General features: G+C 36.9%; 1 protein-coding gene across 6 annotated transcripts in view; it reads left to right on the plus strand.

Moving 5' to 3' along the window:
• Positions 1-18,463, plus strand: part of HACL1 (2-hydroxyacyl-CoA lyase 1) — a 22,185-nt gene extending 3,722 nt beyond the window's left edge. For 3 of the 6 annotated variants that reach the window (XM_074861637.1, XM_074861656.1, XM_074861666.1), the window contains 16 exons: positions 411-491; positions 2,963-3,003; positions 4,244-4,324; positions 5,135-5,207; positions 5,718-5,795; positions 6,776-6,870; positions 7,343-7,455; positions 9,073-9,208; positions 10,350-10,455; positions 11,835-11,918; positions 12,209-12,310; positions 13,221-13,375; positions 14,782-14,940; positions 15,236-15,343; positions 15,943-16,129; positions 16,541-18,463. In XM_074861637.1, coding sequence (XP_074717738.1) covers positions 411-491; positions 2,963-3,003; positions 4,244-4,324; positions 5,135-5,207; positions 5,718-5,795; positions 6,776-6,870; positions 7,343-7,455; positions 9,073-9,208; positions 10,350-10,455; positions 11,835-11,918; positions 12,209-12,310; positions 13,221-13,375; positions 14,782-14,940; positions 15,236-15,343; positions 15,943-16,129; positions 16,541-16,573 — 1,632 coding nt within the window. In that variant the 3' untranslated portion in view covers positions 16,574-18,463. Of the gene's footprint in view, positions 1-410; positions 492-2,950; positions 3,004-4,243; positions 4,325-5,134; positions 5,208-5,717; positions 5,796-6,775; positions 6,871-7,342; positions 7,456-9,072; positions 9,209-10,349; positions 10,456-11,834; positions 11,919-12,208; positions 12,311-13,220; positions 13,376-14,781; positions 14,941-15,235; positions 15,344-15,942; positions 16,130-16,540 lie in introns of all 6 variants that reach the window. The other 3 variants (XM_074861648.1, XM_074861674.1, XM_074861685.1) reach the window with 3 other exon arrangements.
• Positions 18,464-20,570: the final 2,107 nt, after the last annotated feature.

Genomic DNA, 20,570 nt, shown 5'->3' on the forward strand with positions numbered 1-20,570 from the left:
CAACTCAATAGGGGCATGTGTTTTCTGTATCTGTCCCTGGGTAATTAGAGATTGCAGTGGTTGTTTAGGAGACTGATAACCCAGGTCAGTTTTAAACTTAAAAAACCCCTCTTTTACTATATTGTTACTCATTAACAATACACCTTGCTAATGTTTAGTTCTTAATATTTAACAATAATTATCACTATGTATTCAAAGTGATATCTTCTTGATAATCATTTCCTAAGTCAGTCGTGAGTATATAATATGCTGGAGCTGGTACAGTGTGGTTAGCAGGAATGGTGCTAGCTGTCAAGGGAATCACTTGAGAACCCTTCAGTAAGGGCAACTGGAACCAAAGTGGACATCTTTTTTTCTCCACCCCTTAGATTAAAGATATCTTTTTATAAGGTGTTCTGGTCTCTGAATAGGTCTTACCCCTTGGCTTCCGTACCTGGACTGTGCGGTGTTGGATGGATGTTGGTTGGATGGTCTTTCCCAGACCAAAACAGGTCCTTATCCTGTTCTACATCTGTTGGTTGTTCTTTGTTCTGGGTTTGTGTTTTGTTTTGGTTTTTTTTTTTTTTTTCCTCCCTTGCTTAGCCACCACTGCTTTTCCTAAAACAAAAGGAGTGTCTTCCCAGCTCTCAGGTTACACTTCTTCAGTGACCAGTAATTGTCCATCAGCAAATTGCTTATTATTCTGGGACTGCTGCTTTAAACCTGTGTCCATGTTTTCAAAGCCTACACTGAAGTTGTATGTCACAACGAAAGACATCATGTACCAAGCTCAGGTTCATACAGCAAGTTCTCTAACAAGTTGGTCACAAGCCCTACAGGAACATTTAGCATTAGGTACAATTAACATAAGGGCTTCAGGCCTGCTCCTAGGCATGGCAGTACTATTTTAACTGGGCCACTGAGTAGAGAAATGCTTAACCATTGTTTACTAGCTATGTTGTATTAGTTTGCTTTTGTCTGAGTTGAAAACAGAATAATTTAATTAAACCCTGCTTAGTGTTCTTCTGCTTGTATGAGAGCAACAGGCCTCTGCTTTGGCTACAGTTCCAACCCAGCACTCATGGGTGGTTCCAAACTTCGGGTTCAGTGCCTGCTTCTGGACCGCCTACATTTCTTTCTAATGTTGATTGTGGATTTGGTGGTCATTTGCATTTTATATGCCTATGTCCTTCTTGCCTGTCTGAGGAAAATAAGACTCTGGTTTCAGCTGATCAACTGTGTTGTGACCTTAACAGATAACATGAGTACCATTACACCTTTTTTTTTTTTTTTGGTGGGGTGGGGGGAAGGAAATGAGGTGGTGCAAGGTTCATAAGTAAAATGGATTTTTGTTCTTACTATTCAGACACACAAAAAAAATCTTTTAAGTATACCTTCAAAATTATTTATGATCTTCTCACTTCTAAATACAGACAGATCTAGTAATGTTGCTTCCTTGCAGAATGAAGCAGTAGAAGTTTTAATGGCAATGACTGTACATGAACTCACATTCTATGTGCTGCTTTATTTTGCCACTTAGTTCTAAAACATGATTGCCATGGGAACTCAGCACCATACTTTGAGCTCCATTAACAAGATTTTTAGTAACACCTACTCCAAATGCTTCTAAACTCTTGCACATAGATATATCATCAAATTGTTACTGGATTCTTGAATATTAGCGACATTTCTCTATGTCAGAGGCTTATGGAAAGTAGGAATAGATTTTTCTTGTCAATGTACTTTTTTGTCAACAATTCCCTATTCTAACGCTGCGAAGAATATAAGGGCTGCTTATTATTCCTCTACGAAGCCCCAAGTTTTTCTCAGTTGGTCTGTATCTGTAGGAGCATGAGGATATTAAAGACAGTTTCTCCTTGCTGCTTATAATAAGTCAGTGTTTTCACTCATTTAAGCTGATGTTGCTAACATGCTGTGTTACCTAGAATTACTCATAGGTTTGAGGAAAATGTTTAGTAGCTTTTGTAAACTTTTAGAAGGAGCTTTTGTGTTACTTCTCACCACAGTAGTACTCAATAAACCTAAAAACCAAAATCCCAACTCTATTTCAAAATGAAAGAGGCAAGCTGTAAGGCCAGGAGCTTGCTTAAAAAAAAAAAAAAAAAAAAAAAATTGCAAAATTACTTCTTTCCATTAAGTGTTAGAGCTTGCTGAATTCAAGACAAAAGCACGTATGACTCTTTTAGAGTTCTGAGGTTGCCCATAAGCTTCTGTTTCTACTTGATCACATACTGTCTTGTTACCAGGTGGACTTTATATCTGAATGTTTAATATTAGTACAGGAATAACATAAAAGCATACTCTGTAATAGTACTTCTGCTAAGCTATGTTAATACATGTTGTAGGCATTACTTTTGTGAAAATTAGTCAAAATGCAATTTTTCTTTGAAATGTCAAAGTATCTAAAACTAAACATGATACCAGAAATAGATTGAGAAGTACTTCAGCAGCTCAGCTTGTAAAAGACAATCCCTGATCTGCTAATGAATCTCACCAGCGTGTGATTTCAACCTTCTGCTTAATTTCTGAAATACAATGAGTCATTCCAGTCATGGCTGGATTTCTGTTTGTTGCCTTGCTCTTGTAAATCCCTCTTCCTTGTTAGTCTAGAAGGCAGAAGTTTCTTATGCTGTTCTGTTCATTTTGCTTCTCGGGTTATGGGGGCTTTCTTTTATGTTGGGGTTTTGTTCTTTGAGTCATAAATACTCCTAATGTAATATCCTGGAACAACAGAATCCTGAAATGTGGAGATGAGTTTTGAGAATTTTCAGATAAGCCTTCATGAACACACCTTATAATGGGGAGGGTGAAGGGGTTCTTCTACTTACATTTAAGCTCTAATGATCAGGGCAAAATCTGTACTTGCTTATTTTCAGTATTTTTGTTGAAAGTTATGTACAAGATATCATGAAATGTGTATATATAATAATAACTATATAATTAACTCCAGTATTTTCAATAGGCCTGTTATGCTGCATCTGCTGTTGGATATTTGACTGGCAGGTACATTCCATATTTATTAATATTTATAATATTAACCGTATTACACTCAGCAGTTAGAGGCTAGGAATGTTTTCCTGGTTTGGAGCTGGGTGGTTTTAGTGTGTGCAGATGTAGGGCAGTTAAAATGGTACATGAATTTTAGAATAACTGTCAGTAACGGTTATAAGTATTTCTATTGCTATGATTCAGGGCAGGAACAAGGAGATGCTTAAGATCATATGATATTGTCCATCTTAACTTTCTTTATTTCTTCTCTTTTAATGTCTAAGTAGCAGTTTAACACCATTGGTATGAGGAGCAGAAATCGTGCCACCATTGTTCGTTGCAACTTGGTGGACCCACTATACCTTAATCTCATCATCTGGGCATATTATTCAACAAATACCGTGTCAATACACAGACTGATCATAAGCCTTCCAGTTTCCCCTGTGCTTCTTCTGACATGAAGTACTGACTTCTCTTTTCTACTGTATTTTGCTCTTAATGTTGTTGGGAAGCATTCTGTAGCCTGTGACTGGAGGTGTGCTTCTTGGGTATCCCATGGATCCTTTTCTAAAGTAAACATCTGGTGTCTGCGTGCTCACAATTGCAGACTCAGTGATGCAGGTGATCATTCCTTATTCTGTCTGCAAGCATGACACCTGTTATATGGTTTTGTAGTTTTTCTTCCTTTGTATAATCCTCTGGAAGTAAGCTAGGTTTTTTTTTTTTCTGATATTTAAAGAGTGTAAAGCTGCTAAAAAATGCTCAGTAGTTAAGAACTGTCATTTTTATCTCATCACCTGGAATAACAAGTGCCTCTGCCTGAATTAAACTATAGTAAAATTTGTGTTGAATCAGATGCACTTCTTCCTTTGTGAGCTTTCTTCATTGATACCTAGTGCTAAAGTGGAGTTGAGAGAACTGCAAACATAAGTGGCTTACCAAATTCCATATAAATGCTAGATGATGGAGTAAATGCAATAAAAGAAGTAAGGAGCTGTGTTATGATGAGCCTGCATATGTTCTGTGTGGGTGACACGTAACAACTGTTCACTTGTTTTTTCAATTGGGTTGATACAGCTAAAGGATTTCTGATTCCTATGTCTATCTTTAGTCTTTCATGCAAATCCCTTGTTGTTCATGCATTTTGATGATATGAGTAAAACTTTAATGTTATATATTTCAGCATCTTACTAATTATTGTTGGGGATTTATTTGTGCTCACTCTTTTCTTTTTTTTTTTTTTTTTCCCCTCTAGACCAGGAGTATGTCTTGTAGTGTCTGGTCCAGGTTTTCTGCATGCCCTTGGTGGGATGGCAAATGCAACCATGAACTGCTGGTAATTTAGCTACATTTCCCCTTTAAATTTCTAATAATTGTTTGTTGTTATTTGTTGCAGTTGTTGAGCTCCACAGTATCTAGTATAGGATGTTTTTTCCTTCCTGTGGATAATGAGAAGAGAATTCTTCATTTATCAACCCTAAAAGTAATTTAATTCCATTTTTTGTATTCTCATAGCAAAATTCTCCTTTTTGTCCTACCCATTATGCACATATTGGAAAATCTATCAGTATATCTGATTGTATGGATACGTTTGAAAATGAAGTCAATACTCAGCCTGTAACGCTTTATTGATCATGGAGAGTCTTAGAGGTTTTTTTCTAAATTTAAATCCACATTGCCTTTGAATTACAGTATTTCATATGTGAACAAATTGACAACTACGTTGTTAAAATCCATATTTGCTCCCCATGCAGACATTTGGAGCAGTAATTAAGTATTGAATTAAATTATGTACAGAGCATTTACTCCCACAAGCCTTCACTGAGACATGGCAACTTCAGCTGGTCTGCCACTGAAAGCTGTTCAGAAAGCTGTATGATGTATTTTAGGTAGAAGCTCTGGTAATATCAGGTGCACGTGATCTAGAGGATTAGATCAGCAGTGGCTGATGGACAACGGAAGATCAATAGTGGGAATGCTAACAAATCATGTCTCTGACACTCTGAAAAAAGACCTCAAGTGTTCAAATTCTTTTTTTAAAAATGAGTCATTGACTAAAGTTTTGCTGCCCCTATGTGACCTTAGACTGAAAATATATGTATGCTTAAGGTTGCTTTGTTTGAGTTTTTCCAATATACCTTTCTAGGCCTTTGATTGTTATTGGAGGCTCTTCTGACAGAAATCAGGAAACCATGGGAGCTTTCCAGGAATTCCCACAGGTATGCAGACATACAAGTTTCTACAGAAAGGTTTCAGTTAAATAATTGATGTAATTTCTTCATTAGGAATGACAATCCCAGACACTAACATTTCCTGACAGATTTTATAATGCTGTTTATTTGCTCCATCTGCTGGTTTAAAATTGACACTGTAAATACAGCAGATTACCTGGAATGTCTTTGTCCATACTCATGTTAGAATTCATGCTCTGTTTTAGGTTCTCAACTGGTATAAATTGCCTTTGTCTGTCTTTTCTGAGATGGAGGAAAGCAAAATAAACTTTCCAAGAAAAATGCCACCACTTTTGGGGGGGGAATATTTAAGCACTCAGGGAAATGAGTTGGGCTTTGACAGTTTCCAGCAGCTTAGGAACAGCATTTTCCTGTGTGGGATTTTTCAGCTTATTGCTTTCCATTTGGAAATTTTTCCATTTTATTCATGTTGAAATGAGATGGAAATGAGCAAATCGCTTTGATAAATCAGTATAATGGTTATATGCATTTATTCAGGTTGAAGCTGGTAGGCTGTACAACAAACTGTCTGTCCGTCCAAGCAGCTTAGAAGTTATTCCTGCTGTTATTGAAAAGGTATGAAAAAATACTAGATTAGCAACAGAATATCAAATAACTGTCTCCTCCTATATAAGTTCTGAGAGTATTTTTTGCATAGTTGTTACTGTAAATGGTTTGGTCCTGCAGATGTTAGGTGATGGTTAATTAAATTAACAACCAGGGATGTTTTTCCTATGAACAATGCTATGGAAGAGGTTAGAAATAGATTCTGGTTCAATCTGATGCTTACTGATCCCTGCAGCGTTTTTTGTTAGCTTCAGTCAGAGCTGGAAACTTTTTTATGGAAGAAATAGTTTTGGGATGCAATAACTAGAAATGTAATACTACGAGCTTCAGCTCTTTTAGCACACCTCATTATGTGAAGGAGATTTGGAGGGGGAGCAATAGAGGTGGTTGTGTTTGGGTTTTGAGTTTGGTTGTTGGTTTGGTGGATTTTTTTGAGAGAGATGACACATCCTTATCTCAGTGCTTCAGAAAGGACTACAAAAGTCTCTTGCTACTGTTGCAGCAACGCTTCAGCCACATCAGCCTAAATTCTGCATACAATACTATTTTCAGAAATGCAAATTCAGCAGAGCATCTACCTGTAATAGAAGAATTAGAATCAAAAGTAATAGAAAATGGAGGCATTCATTGTCTTGGTTTTTCTCTATGGTACTTTAAATAGAATTCATCATGAAAGTTTAATTTAGTATTTCCAGACACAGCAGCTGATAATGCACTTGCCTTATTGTAAATTAAACAAAGAATTTACAGTCTAATACTGTGCATCTACCAAAAGGCTTCAGCTGGCATATAGGGGAAAATGTAAATAGCTGTCAAAACTTGAATTTATTGGTATGAATCAGTCCATGAGAGCTTTCCCCATGGTAGCTCAGCAATACGAAACAGCATGTTCCTTCTCTGCCTGCAGAAGGGTTTTCTTGTTTTTTACATATAAAGATTTTTAAAATCCTTTCAAACAGTGATCAGAACTGTGATTATCTGTTTTCTAGGCTGTAAGAACCAGCATATATGGTCGTCCGGGTTCCTGCTATATTGACATACCTGGGGATTTTGTGAATCTTCAGGTGAATAAGAGATCTGTCAAGTGCGTAAAAATCATATTCATTATTTTTCAAATCATTGAATAAAAGAAATTTTAGTTTTAAGTTACTTTTGTATTTTCTTTTCTTAAAACCAGAAAAAGATAAACAAGAGCAATAGATTAAATTGCCATGAGGTTGAAATGATACTAAAAATCCAGCCTCTAAATGTGATGTTCCATCATAACATGTGGTGGAGGTTGTAGTTTGTAACGAAATGTGCAAAAAGGAATGAATTAGTATGATGGTAGTACAATGATGTCACTTTGTAAATCTCTGGAACAACACTACCTGTAAGATTAAAGAAACACGCAAGAAAAACTTCAAAGCCCGTTTTAAAAAAGTATATCCTGTTCTGATAAATTCTGAGAGTAACATTTGTTTAGCAACAGCAGTTTTATGCTAAACAATAGGTTTTATCTTTCAATATTTCTTCGTTTGAGTTTAAGAGCCTCTCTTGTTTTGCTTGACTTCCAGGTACGTGGAATGCTGCCTGCCACCTCCCATCAGCACGGCTGAACACTCTGCTGTATCCAAAGCAGCGTCTATCATTGCTCATTCCAGGCAGCCTCTGCTAATCATTGGCAAAGGTAGCATGCTTTGATGTGGCTTTGAACTGTACAAGTTCAGGACAAGAACAATGACCAAAGTGATTTCTTTTTCCCATAAGTGCTAGCCACCTCCTTTTCACTCTCAATTAAAACAAACAAACTCAAAACAAAACCCACAAACTTATTTGAAATTTGATGTTAAAATCTGCTCTGTTTTTTAGAGTATTTTTTTTCTGTTGTGTAACTGTTGTCTCTTATCTAGTTGAAAAGTCAATGGATAAAATACAACTTTAAGAAGAAGAAAATCAGATAACCGTTGTCTTAAGGCTAGAGCAAATACCAAGGCATCATTTCCAAAATTCCAAACAAATTCTGTTAGAATACAGAAGTGATATTCTCTCTCTGATGCTCTGGCATATATAGCAAGAATCAGAATAACCAAAGGTCATTCTTCCATTTGGACTTACTGAAAGTGCCAGCCTACCTGTGTGGGGACATGAAGCAACACAGCGGATGTTGCTGTTATTGCTGTTTTATGGACTTTCCATTGTACTCTGACAGGGTATTTCATTTCTGAAATAGAGGTGTCCCTAAAGATAGAGGGTAATTATTGTCTGTCCTGGTTCGCTTATTTTGTCCCTCCTTGTGGAATGTTAGTCACCACAGTTGCATTTCTGTTGAAGATAATAACCAACTTGTTTAACCCAGGCTGTTTTCCTGCAGATGTGGGAGTGATCTGTGCCTTGGAGGGAAGTTCTATGTTTAATCAGGGAGTGAAATGATTGAGATAAGATGGATCTTATCTTTGATTAGGTAATGAAATAATAGACAGAAGATAGATCAGGAGGGGGGGGGGGTTCCCCCCTCTCTCTGGCTTGATACACATGAACAAAAGGGTGTTCTTTGAAAGTGGAAGGTAGAAAACTCAAAAATACATAGATATGTGTGTTTTTGATGTCAGGAATTGAGAATCTACTTAACAAATGTATCTGGACTTTCTGCTATATATTGTTGTTAGCAGAATTTTTGGAAGAAATACAGAAGTTTATTCTCCAGGATTTAAGACTCATGGATTTAAGTCATGGCACAAGGACCAGTCAGTTATTCTAGATTGCCTGGGCAACTTTAATTCAGCAGCCATGTACTGAAGGTAGCATCACAGTAAATGTATGAACAAACACATCTTTACAAGGTTGTCTTTGAGCTTCTCTTTTTTTTCATTAAAGACTTATAGTAGACCTGTTTGGGCAGATTGTTAAGGAGCACCTGGTACAACAGCATGCAGGGGGCAAGCAAAAAGTGACATGATACAGCACAAAGGTCATCTCCTGTTGCTGTTGCAGAAGTCTCTGCCTCCCACTCAAAATTGTCATTTTAGATAAATAGAATCTCCAATTTTTCCCTGTCCTGCTTCACAGAAATAGCAAAATAGTTCAGCTGAAGTCTTAAAAAAAAAAAAAGGTTTTGTCAAAAATATGGGAAATTTGAACGCAGATACCTGTGGTTTGGCATGTTATGAGTTCTGCAAAATGAAAAATAACAGGCAGCTTTCATAATGGGGAATAGTACTCTTTCTGCTATTAATCAGGTTAATTGAAGTTCAAGTGAATTGGGTAGGTTTCTGTAGTATTAAGCAGTCTCTTTCATTTCATTCAGGTGCTGCTTATTCACATGCGGAAAATAACATCAGAAAGTTGGTGGACCTTTGTGGACTGCCTTTTTTGCCTACACCAATGGCAAAAGGAGTAGTTCCTGATAACCATCCAAATTGTGTAGCTGCAGCAAGATCAACGTAAATATAAAACAAGACTTCTAATCTTAACATCTGACAAACAACTAGGAATTGTGGTGGTCTACAGATGCCAGGAAAGACAAAATGCATACAGCAAAATTTTTTCATCCACTTTTTGCACCTCATTTTAGAGCACTGAAGATCTTGCTTGGAAAGAGACAACAGATTTAGGTGGATCGCTTTTGACAATGCTTAGAATGCTGGCTGGGAAGATACTTTATCTGAGAGCTAATATTCTTTAACTATGAAACCTACGGCAAGTAGATGTATCCATGTTGTTAGTATGTATTTCATAACATAAAATGAAACTGGCAAACAGTTTGTTAAACATTTAACTAGACAAAGTACTAGCTTTTTATTTTAACACAATAAACAGAAGCTTAAGGTGCACACATTGCAGTTGAAGTTTTATCTGCTCTCTTAGCATGGTGTCTGCAATACACCATCACTAAATTGCACTTTGTTTAAAAAGAAAAATAAGGTATTTCAAACTACACTGAAGTACTGTGTTTAAAGTAATTTATAAGAGCTTTTTTTGGCTCTTGGCAGAATTAATGTGAATGGACTGTAAGAACCCTAGTAGGTATGAATATGCACAGAGTCAGCTTGCACATGGAGCATTTATATACTTTGAGATTAAAATATTGTCTATTGTTGAGCATCTTAGCTTTATCTCTGTTAAGCATGCTGTGAAGAAAAATGGGGAATAAAAGAGTATACCAAATATTGTCTACCCAGCTGAAAGGTAAATTAACAGGAGTCTAAACTGAGAGGTCCACAACAATCTTAATTTTGTCACCCACTGTTGCCAGTGTCAGAGTAGTGAGTCTTTTGCTTTAACATCAGCATCATTATAGCATCTGGTTAGTCTCTATAGTGTAATGATTCCTTTCCCAAACACAGTATATTAGGAAAATATAATTAATTTTCTTCTTGAGTTCCTAAGCTCAAGAATGCTTTGATGATTGGCTATGTAAAAGGATACAGGGCTTTGGGGCTAAGCAAGCAGGTTAGAGGAAGGAAGGATTACATATATATTCTGGGGTTTGCTGTAGTGGTTAGGATTACTTCTAATTTTGAAAACACTATTAAATTTAATAATAATTCCTTCTTATCTGATTCTCTTCTTTCCCTTTATTAGAGCATTACAGCATGCTGATGTAATCGTCTTGCTTGGTGCAAGGTTGAATTGGATTTTGCATTTTGGTCTTCCACCGAGGTTTCGACATGATGTAAAGGTTATTCAGGTAAGCAGGAAAATTACTATCACTTGAAGGAAGTCCTCTGTGTTCTAGCATTGCCTAGAGCAATTATTGTAAATTATTTTGGTAGGGTACTTCACGTGGAAAATACTGCCCTGTGTGCAGTACACAGTGCAGTACAGTGCATATAGTTGTGGTAGTTCTCCAGAAATACTTCTGATTTAATTTTTTTTTTTACTTATTTTTTCTAAAAATGGTTACAGCATTGTTCCAGCTATCAGGACGTGGTGCTGCTGTAATGAGGAGGGCAGGCAATTCTATGTAGTTGACTAAGATTAGACTCTTGATACTTGTGCGATCTTTGGAGCACTAGAATTTCCGTGATTAAAAGCAAATTGTCTTGAACTTGTGAAACCTTTCATACCGTTTGACTGCTTTCTCAGCTGGATTTTTCTGAAATAGAATTACTTTCAGATCCAGAGTCAGTCATTAGAAGAACTCAGTCACTCCGTTATTAAGAGGAAGAAAGGCTATTTGACTGATTAATGTATTTGGGAATCTGCCAGCTCTTAGAAGGACAAGTTGTTAAATTGTTTGTCCTACAGTCTCCTCTCTTGGTGTCTGTGATTGAACAGTAGTAGTTGATTCAGTGTGCTGACTGGCCTCCCTTCAGTGATCAGGTACATAACCTCAGGTTCCAAACTTTGCATCTTTTCCAGAGGAATAACAATTTTTTTAAGCTAAAATTCCTTTTGACTTATGAAATAATGCATCTTTTATGTTTCCTTTTTCTAAAGAATGTAAAGAAAAATATTTTTTAGTCTCAAAGTAATTTTTTTTTCAGTGTAAAGGTTTGGTATTAAAATACTAATTCAGTTCATAATCTGTGTGACCTGGTCATAAATTAGTATTCCATGTAACCTTAGAGGTCTCATACACCACTGATAAAGAAAGTGGGGAAGCTTCTTCAGTGGTTGCAATTCACTTTTCAGTTTCTTCATACTAGCCAAATTCTTAACTGCCAAGTAGCATACACAAACTCTTCTCAGTAAGAAAACTGCTGCTTTGTGTAGACTTTAAGGGTATACCTAAGCCTAGATTTTTAGTTCTCATAAACATCACTAAAATCACCACTTCTCCTTAATATTCTAATAAAGTTCTATACAGTCTGCAAGAGCTTGAAAGAAGCAAGCAATCAATTTTAAGGATATATATGAACTTTTATTAAAATAGGTATGTACCATAGTATTTTACTTTAAATAAAGGATTTCCTGATGTCATTTCAATGAAAGGCAGAGGAAGTTATCTGTACAGCCAAAAGAAGGTATGAAGACATTGCTGAACAGTGTTCCTCACTTGAACTGGAAAAAAAAATTCTATTTAATATCCTTGTGTTAATGGTGGTCTTTCTTTTTGAAATATAGATCGATATTTGTGCAGAAGAGCTGGGAAATAATGTGAGGCCAGCTGCAATTTTATTAGGTGACATAAGCGCTGTGACTAAGCAGGTAACGTAATGTCAGGTGTCCTCCTGTTTTGACCTTAATTTCCTCTGATTTATGTAAAGTCACATACCAGTTAAAAAAAGAAAAAAGAAAACTGTTCAAGGAAAATCATTTTTCAGGCAACATATTCATGCTGTGCATCCAGTCTATTCCCAAATTAGATGCTAAACATTCTGATTAGTGTTACTGTGATTGTCCTGGGGTCTTTCTTGATTACATTATTCTTGATGCTCATGGTATTTTTTTTTAAATATGTTGAAAGAAATCTCTGCAACGTTTCAATGTTGTTCCAGCTCTTAGAAGAATTCAGCAAAAGACCATTGAAATATCCTTCTAATTCGGAGTGGTGGAAGAGGCTAAGAGAGAAAATAACAAACAATGAGGAAAGATCAAAGGTAATATTACATTCAAGAAAAGAGGAGGTTTCTTGCCTTAACAGGTACTGATACATAGTCAGTTTTGTCATTGGTCTATATCCAAGCTCCTCAATTACTTCTGACAGTCATGTCACCCCGACTTTGAAAATTTATACCATTCCTGTACAGGCTTACTCTTGTCAGGCTTATGAACTGTAAGTCTTAATACTTAATTGTAAGATAAGTATTCTAGGTTTTGTTTAAATTCAAACTGTGTGGAAGCCATTGAACTTTGGGATTGGGTTCTTAAGCCAGTAGTAGAAGACCACAGCCAGAGCTGCTGTGTTGTGGGCAGTGACTTCTAAGCAATGGCAGGTACTCCAAGTGGAAGCTAGCTTACATGAAGATGCATTCTTAGTTTTCTTCTGTATTTGTGCTGTTCAACTGTTTAGCAATGCTGGTGGAAGTGTAATCTGTGTTAAAAGAAGTAGCTATTAAGGCCAAAAGACCACAGATGCTTGTCATATGCCTAAATCTATGCAACTCATATTCTACAAGTTCAGATGTATGTTTCCAAGACAGGGATCTAAACAAAATTCATTCTAGCAGATCCCTCTTTTGAACTACCTCCCAGCACACAGGTGACAGCTCACTTAGGGTTATCAGTAGTCAAACCTATGGGCAGAAAAATTTCATATGCCTCTCAGGTTAAACAGTTTTAAAAGCTTCCTCATCCAAGGGTTGCTGAGCTGAGTTGAGCCCCTGATAAACACGTGTGTCACCAGGATAGATACAGAAGGAGTGACCTTGAGGTAGTTGATGGAAGACCAAATACTTCAGCCTTACCTAGCAGAGTGCATTTTTATTTCCATCATTATTTACATGTGTCAGTTCTGCACCTTATTATAAATTCTATCCATAGGAGTTACTAATATCTCTTATTTTTAAGGGATTAGCATTACAGAAATCCCTGCCTATGAATTATTACACAGTCTTTCATCACATCAGAGAACTGATACCCAAGGACTGCATCTTAGTAAGTGAGGGAGCAAACACCATGGACATTGGACGAACTATGGTTCCAAATTACTATCCCCGTCAAAGGTGTGGTATTTTTTTTTTTGTTGTGCTGACTCAGCAGGCTAATCTATGTATAAATGTCTTCATTTAGCTGAGAATTATGATGTTACAGAATTCTTGTAATCCTTTTTAAAGGTTCTAAATAAAAAACAAAAGTTTAGTATGTTGGGAGAGGGGTTAAGGGAAATTTTTCTGCTCACATACTGATGTCCTGTCATAGATTTTAACAATTCTCTGACTCATCTGTGTGCTCTGCAACAGAATGGTGATAGTTTCTCACATTTTTGTGGGAAGTGAGTGAGGAGCATCATGTTGAATTCCCTGATCCAGACATTTATTTCTGTGCTCATAGTCTGGTGAACACCGATTTAAATTAAAAACAATCACTGGGATTGTCATGTTGAAAATAATTCATATGGACAATTTTTCTTTGAAAGACATTTAAAACCAGGGAAAACTTAAGAATCCACTCATTTTGAAAACTGGATGATATATTGGGCACACTTTCATGTAAACCTGCTTGCCTAAAATGTAAGCACTCAAATTGGGAAGTGTTGGTATGGCTCTTTAATCATTATGTGTAGTCTAGTTTTATGTAAGTGGGAATTAAGTGCTGTTTCTTGAAGCGGGGGAACAAGTGAGATCTGTCTGGTGAGATGAAACTTCTGATCTGACAGTGAAGCTTGTGCCACCTTGTTAAAGTGGCACTGAAGTCCTAAATGAACCTAAATACTTCTTTGAACCAACCAACAAAAAACAACTTTCAATAAAGCTGGAGGAAGGGTTTGCATTTTTCCCCCCTTATTTAAAATAAGGACACTGTAATGTTAATGGTTGTCTTTTCAGATTGCATTGTGCATATCTGAAAGCAAATTTGAAAAGTTAACCCTAGAATAATCTAGTTCTTTATGTACTCTTGTATCCATTATGTGCTTCTGACTGAAGTGATCTAACTTAATTATAACTCTCAATTTGATTTCAAAAGTTGAACAGAAGACTAAAATTTGAACAGCAGTATTTAACCAGTGGCTTTCAGACTTCTAGTTATATTTTCAAGGAATTAAATATAGAAAGATTTCATGTAGTCTCTGTATCTCTACAGTAATTGAATGTTTTTGAAAATATTGTTACTATGCAAGCTAAAAGCATACAAGAATAGTTTTTTATTGTAGCGCAACTAGTGTATAAGAGTTCTTAATTTTAATCAGAGTTCCAGTGTGTTTATTTTACTTAAAAAATTTGCGGTCTTATAATCTGTTTGACTGAATGTAATCATCTATAGATCTGGTATTTCTTTATATCAATTGTTTATGAAACAGTATTTGAATAGTATATGTCAAATTATTAAAAGTAAAAGTTAAGTCACCATGGATTACTGTAAAAGTTTGAGTAGAAATAAAGGAATAGTAATTTTGTATTTTTGTCTTTAGGCTTGATGCAGGGACTTTTGGAACGATGGGAGTCGGGCTGGGTTTTGCTATAGCAGCTGCAATGGTAGCTAAAGACCGAACACCTGAAAAGCGAGTCATCTGCATAGAAGGAGATAGTGCTTTTGGATTTTCTGGGATGGAGGTGGAGACTATTTGCAGGTAACTGTTTTTTGCTCGAGACGACCCTCTTTGTATGTTGCCAGGATCAATTTAAGTAGAAGGCCAAGGACACTGCTCTTAGATGGGGCACTCTTAAAAGAACATGAAAACAAGCCAAAAAATATAGATAGTCATTTTTATGCTGTTGTGACATAATGTGTTACCAGTGATGAGTAGATCATGTTTCAGGTGAAAGTGATTTTTCTCATTTTTAATTTGAGGAAAAGTGACACTTTTAACACCTTACAGAAAGGTGCAAATATTTCAGAATTCTTCCAAATGCATCTTTTTCTAGATACAACTTGCCAATCCTGATTATTGTAGTAAACAACAATGGGATTTACACTGGTTTGGATGCAGATGCCTGGAAGGAGATGCTAAAGTTTGGAAATCCTGCTACATGGTGAGCATCTTCAAAGTATGTCCTTTGTAAAAATAAGGAAGTAGTAACCAAAATGGTCATTCTCTTCTCTTTTAATGCTTTGTGATCCAGATTGAAATCTTTCAAAGTGAATGTAGTCCTAGGGCTAAGTTCATATAGGTAAGAACCAGTTATGAAAAGTAAGCTACCAACCTAATTCCAGACTGCTGGAGTGCTGCAGGGAGATGACACTCTCTTAGTTGTCTGAGGTTCCCGCAGCAGTTCAGGCCATGCAGTATAGAGTTCATAGTGGTCTAAGCCTCAAAATCATGATAACTTCCAAAATTACCTGAGACTTATGTTCTGAATTTACACTGGGCTTCTGCTTCTGGAGCTGAGATCTCCATACCAAGAGATCTAGGCTAAAGCTCTGCTCAGGAATGTCTCCAGAAGATGAAATGAGTATGCTACCCTGTAAACATAGCTTAAGTGGTATAGGAAACAGTTCTTTCAGCCCAGAAGAATTCATAAGACCAGCACAATAATCAGCTTACACTTTAAAATCAGTGCTGAAGTAATTAAATTGATCAGTCTGGCAATTAATCCCTGACATTAATCAGAGGTTTTCCATTACATTACAGTGTACCCCCTGTTTCTCTCCTGCCGAATTCACACTATGAGGAAATCATGTCTGCCTTTGGAGGTAAAGGATACTTTGTTAAAACACCAGAAGAATTGCAGAATGCTCTGAAAGCAAGCGTGACTGACAAGCAAACACCTTCACTTATAAATGTAATGATTGATCCACAGTCTGAGAGAAAGAAACAGGTATGTTTTCTTTTTCTGCAAGCTTCATATGGGCAAGCCTCTGAAATCCTCAGGAAGTATCACTTAAACCATTAGAGAAGGCAGAGATAGTTGCAAGGCAGAAAGATTGCCTTTAGATTTGGAAAATAGGAGAATGGGTGTTTTTACAGTGTGCCATCTGCTTTGCTTGGTTTTTTGGTTTGTGGGGTTTTTTTCCCTGTTGGCTATTATTAATGCATAGTTCTTTAATGACTGTTTCCAAAATTTATGGTTGTTCCTTTTGATTCCTGACAAAATGAGACAAAATGTTTTGGAGCAGTCTTTATTTCCTGTGGATTCCACCTGGTAGTTAATACATATTTGTATCCTCTTCCTCTTACTGTTTGTCCATTGATTGGGTTTTTTGTTTTTGTTTTTTTTTTTTTCTTCCAGGAATTTCCCTGGCTGACTCGTTCTAACCTGTAGTAGATGAAGATGGTGGTGGTGCAAGGCAGGGCGCTAAGCAAAACTAAATTGGTTTCCAGAGGTGGTACTGGTACAACTCTTATTTTACAGGAGCATTGAAACAGAGTGGGATTGTAGAACTGCTATTAGAGGAATCTTTAAATGCTGAAATTAAGTAATTGTAAAATTAAAAAGATATATGAATATATACCAGGCCTTCTAGCAGATTGTACAGAAACACTGATGGTAAAATATACTTTTTCTTTTACTCAGTCACACCCATCAAGACTTGTGAATTAAAATCTTGGATGTTCTGGAGTCAGGGTTTTATGCTGACTGAAACATAGGAATTTTTGGCAGTCTGCTATTATAGTAGCTTCATTTTTAACTGACCACCAGCATACTACTTGTTAGAGACTTTATCCTGCAAGGACCAAAACAAAGCATCTTGTGAAAAAGTGCTGATTGGCCTTATTATGCATTGAAGCCTACTGGGTTGATAGTTGCTTCATAATTTTACAGGTTGCTTTTTCAGCTTCTGCTGCAGGTAGAAATAGTGTATTAAAAATGCAACCTTACTCAAGGGCTGAGTTTCTGTCTATTCCATTTGGTTTTGTTAAATGGGACTTATGGCGCTTGTAGGAAAAAAGTCTTAGATTTTTATTTGAAGCTTTGTTCTTTGCAAAGGCACTATCATCACTGTGGGCTGAAAACAGGACTGGATTTATTAGTGAGATTTTCAGGATTAATAGATCGTAAATCTTTATAATCAGAAGCATTTAAAAAAAAATTTTAAAACCCTCAAAACAAAATCAAAAAAACCCCTCACCAGAACAACAACAGGAAGAAAAAGTATTAGGTTGGAGCTTAAAGTTCAGTTTGGCTGGCATCACAAAGCAAACACCAGCATTCATGCTGTGGCTGACTAATTGTGCAACAAAGGTTCTTCTCATAATGTACTTACTGTATAGAAACTTAGTGCCCAGCTCACACTGCCTGTGATGCAGGTAACATTTGAAGCGAACAATTGGCCTACCTGAGGTTCTCTGCTGTGTTTTCATCTGTTGTTGCATCTGACAATCTGACTTGGAGCTTGGACTTTAAAAGTGAAGTAGTTCTTTATGCTTCTATCATGGCCTACAGCAACTACTCACTAAGCAGGTTACTTCATATTTACATTTGTTCTTAAATGCACTGGGAGCTTCTTCGTTGTTACATATGTAAAAGGGAAAATTCTGGCTCTGATTTGGGTTTTGATTGCTTTATTGTCTATTATTCCATTGACATTAAGTGTTAGTTAACTAGTGGAAGGCACTTGGATGACCTGAGGAAGGGGAGGGCTGACCTGACTGGGGATCCGGCCTACGGTTAGATTTGTTGCAGAAAGCTTGGCTTATTAGTTCTTGCACTTCAGTCTGGGTCTGACACAAGGCTGTGGGTTAGGCAGACGAATGTCTCTGCACACTCATACAGAAAGATAGTATCTGACATGAGCAAGAGTACCACAATTTACCTAGAGGTACCACTACTTGCTATGTATGTGGGAATAGCCATGTGGCACTAAGAATGCTGGAGTCAAGAAAGGTAATATCCTTAGGAGGGCTAAGAAGTGCAAAAAGAAACAAGTGTAAGGTTGCTGAGACAGCAGAGTTGCTATGTTCTCTGGGGTATTCTGCAAGGAATGTGAAACAACACTGGATCTTGTCACCGATTTTGTTTCATTCTTTTTAACTCTCAAAAATTGATTTACTATGTTGCAGTGATTGGACACAATCCATTACGATGATGTAAAATAGCTGTAAGAGTTAATGCTGGGACTGACCACAGGGGAGATCATTTGCATTGGATAAACAAATGCAGAAATTCTTGTTTTGTATTTGAAAATTAATAAAAAGTGATTTTCATACTGTTTCTCCTTTAATGAGGGTGTTTGAATTATGTCAGTATTTTGTGTCAGCTGTTGGAAATCAGCTTACACTGGATTTATAGAAAATTGTATGAACACAATAACATGCACAATTCATTTTAATAAGTCAAGACACCTGGAAAATAGAAAGCAAAGAATACAAAACTGTGGGGAGGCGATAACATAATTATCAGTTTGGATTTCATTGAGCTTTTAAAAAAACTCAAAAAAAGAATTAACACTGTGTTTCTTACAGCTTTAACATAGACTAATACTGTGACATAATAGAAATTCTTACATTGTAATGATTAGGTTTTTTGAGATGAGAGAGTGCACAATTTCCATATAAAATCAAGGGGAGTGAAATCTGTACTACTTTGTTTATATAGCTTACCTGATTGATACTATGTTTTACACCGTGGGGTTGCATCTAAGAGGAGTGTTAGGCCAATAAAACTATATGAAAGAAAACAGATTCAGATATGAGACAGAAACAAGGTATCTCTGAAATGTCCTAATTTTATTAAAAGGAACCAAAAATTACAGGTGTCATAAGTCTAGGGAATGCTGACCCATGTGGCTTTAGCCAACTGGAAATTTTTCTTCAAGGCCAGAGCACAGAATTAAAGGTATTGAACAGACTCAAGACACCAAATTCAAGAGGAAGGAAATGCGTGGGCCACCTCAGCTGGGAGAAGATGCTGTGGAAGACATACTGAGTGTAATTTACTGAGACATACCAGAAGTTAGTGGTTAAATAAGACACAGTTCTGAGTCTTGTGGCTTTCAGGTAAATAAAGAATATTTTAAATTTTGCTATACCTGCTATGGGTGACCTCCATCAATCATTAGTGTAGTTCATGTGAAAACTTTTCTTACAGGGGCTTGCTCAGTTCATGTGGTTGAGGAACCCAGAAGTTCAGGCCAGCAGCACTTGTCCTCTTCAAAAAGAGGACACTGGCATGTGTGAAAGGGGTTGGAACCTGGGAGGAACAAGTGGTACAGGAAAAGTATCACAGATGTCCAAAACCCTGCAGGTAATTTAACTATGGGACCATAGGTGAAACCATCAGCAGCCACAGTGAAATGGCCAGGTGTAAGGAATGAGAAGGAAGGTTTGTTACTGTCTCAGACCTTACAAGATAGCGTAAGGTGTTGAGCACGTGTTCCTGCAGCTTCTTGGTGCACTCAGCTTGCTAATAGGTTTAGTTTGCAGTAATTACTAATGTTAACAATTATGTTCCACCTTTAATCTGCAGTGAATTCTGTAGACTGTCTGCCCTGTGAACATTGGGGTGTATGTCATGCATGCTTGCCTTCAGTTGTTATGGCCATATAGCATATACCCATTTTCATGAGGAACCAGATGAATACTTGGTCGGGCTAGACCAAGTGCACTTAAGACAAGCAGCCATGCATCATCAGGCCTGCCACTCGACCCAAGAAACTAGCACACAGTGGCTGTAAGCTACAGTGAAAGTCCTGTTAAGAAAGGTGAGGGACTTCTGCCCTGACTACATCATTCCTTTATATGTTGGAATCAAAATCCCCAGTGCAGCTCTTCTTATGCTATTTAAAGAGCTTGATGGCTGTGCTTAGTAGAGAAAAGTGCTTGGCACTCACCTACTCAGTGATGTTCTGAGGTCAGACCAGGTATCAGAGGTGATCATCTTTATGACATACAGGCAATGCAACTTCTGTCAACTAACTTATAACTGAACATTGTAGTTAGTAAGAAACAGCTATTCTGAAGGAGACATTTGCTGTTTCTTTTGATGATTTGATTGAAACCAGATGGACAAGGTTTAAAGAGGCCCTCAGTAAAGCAGCCCTTTCAGCTAATTATGGCACACACTAATACATAAATGAGAATTATTTTGGTGTCTGTTCTTTCCAGGAATCTCTAGGCTGACTGAAATAGTGCAGAAATAAGTAAGAGAAATTAATAGAATGACAGTTTTCCTGCTTAATACTTTTAAATTTTTGTTTTCATTGTAAATGGTTTTGTAAATGACCATGGCCATGTGAATGTCTGCAGTTTAGAACATCTTTGCAGGTAGCTGATGGGAGATTTCCTCTAGTACTTAATGTTGGTAATGCTACCACATAAGG

This window comes from Strix uralensis, chromosome 1 (genome assembly GCF_047716275.1).
Source record: "Strix uralensis isolate ZFMK-TIS-50842 chromosome 1, bStrUra1, whole genome shotgun sequence".
NCBI lineage: Eukaryota > Metazoa > Chordata > Aves > Strigiformes > Strigidae > Strix > Strix uralensis.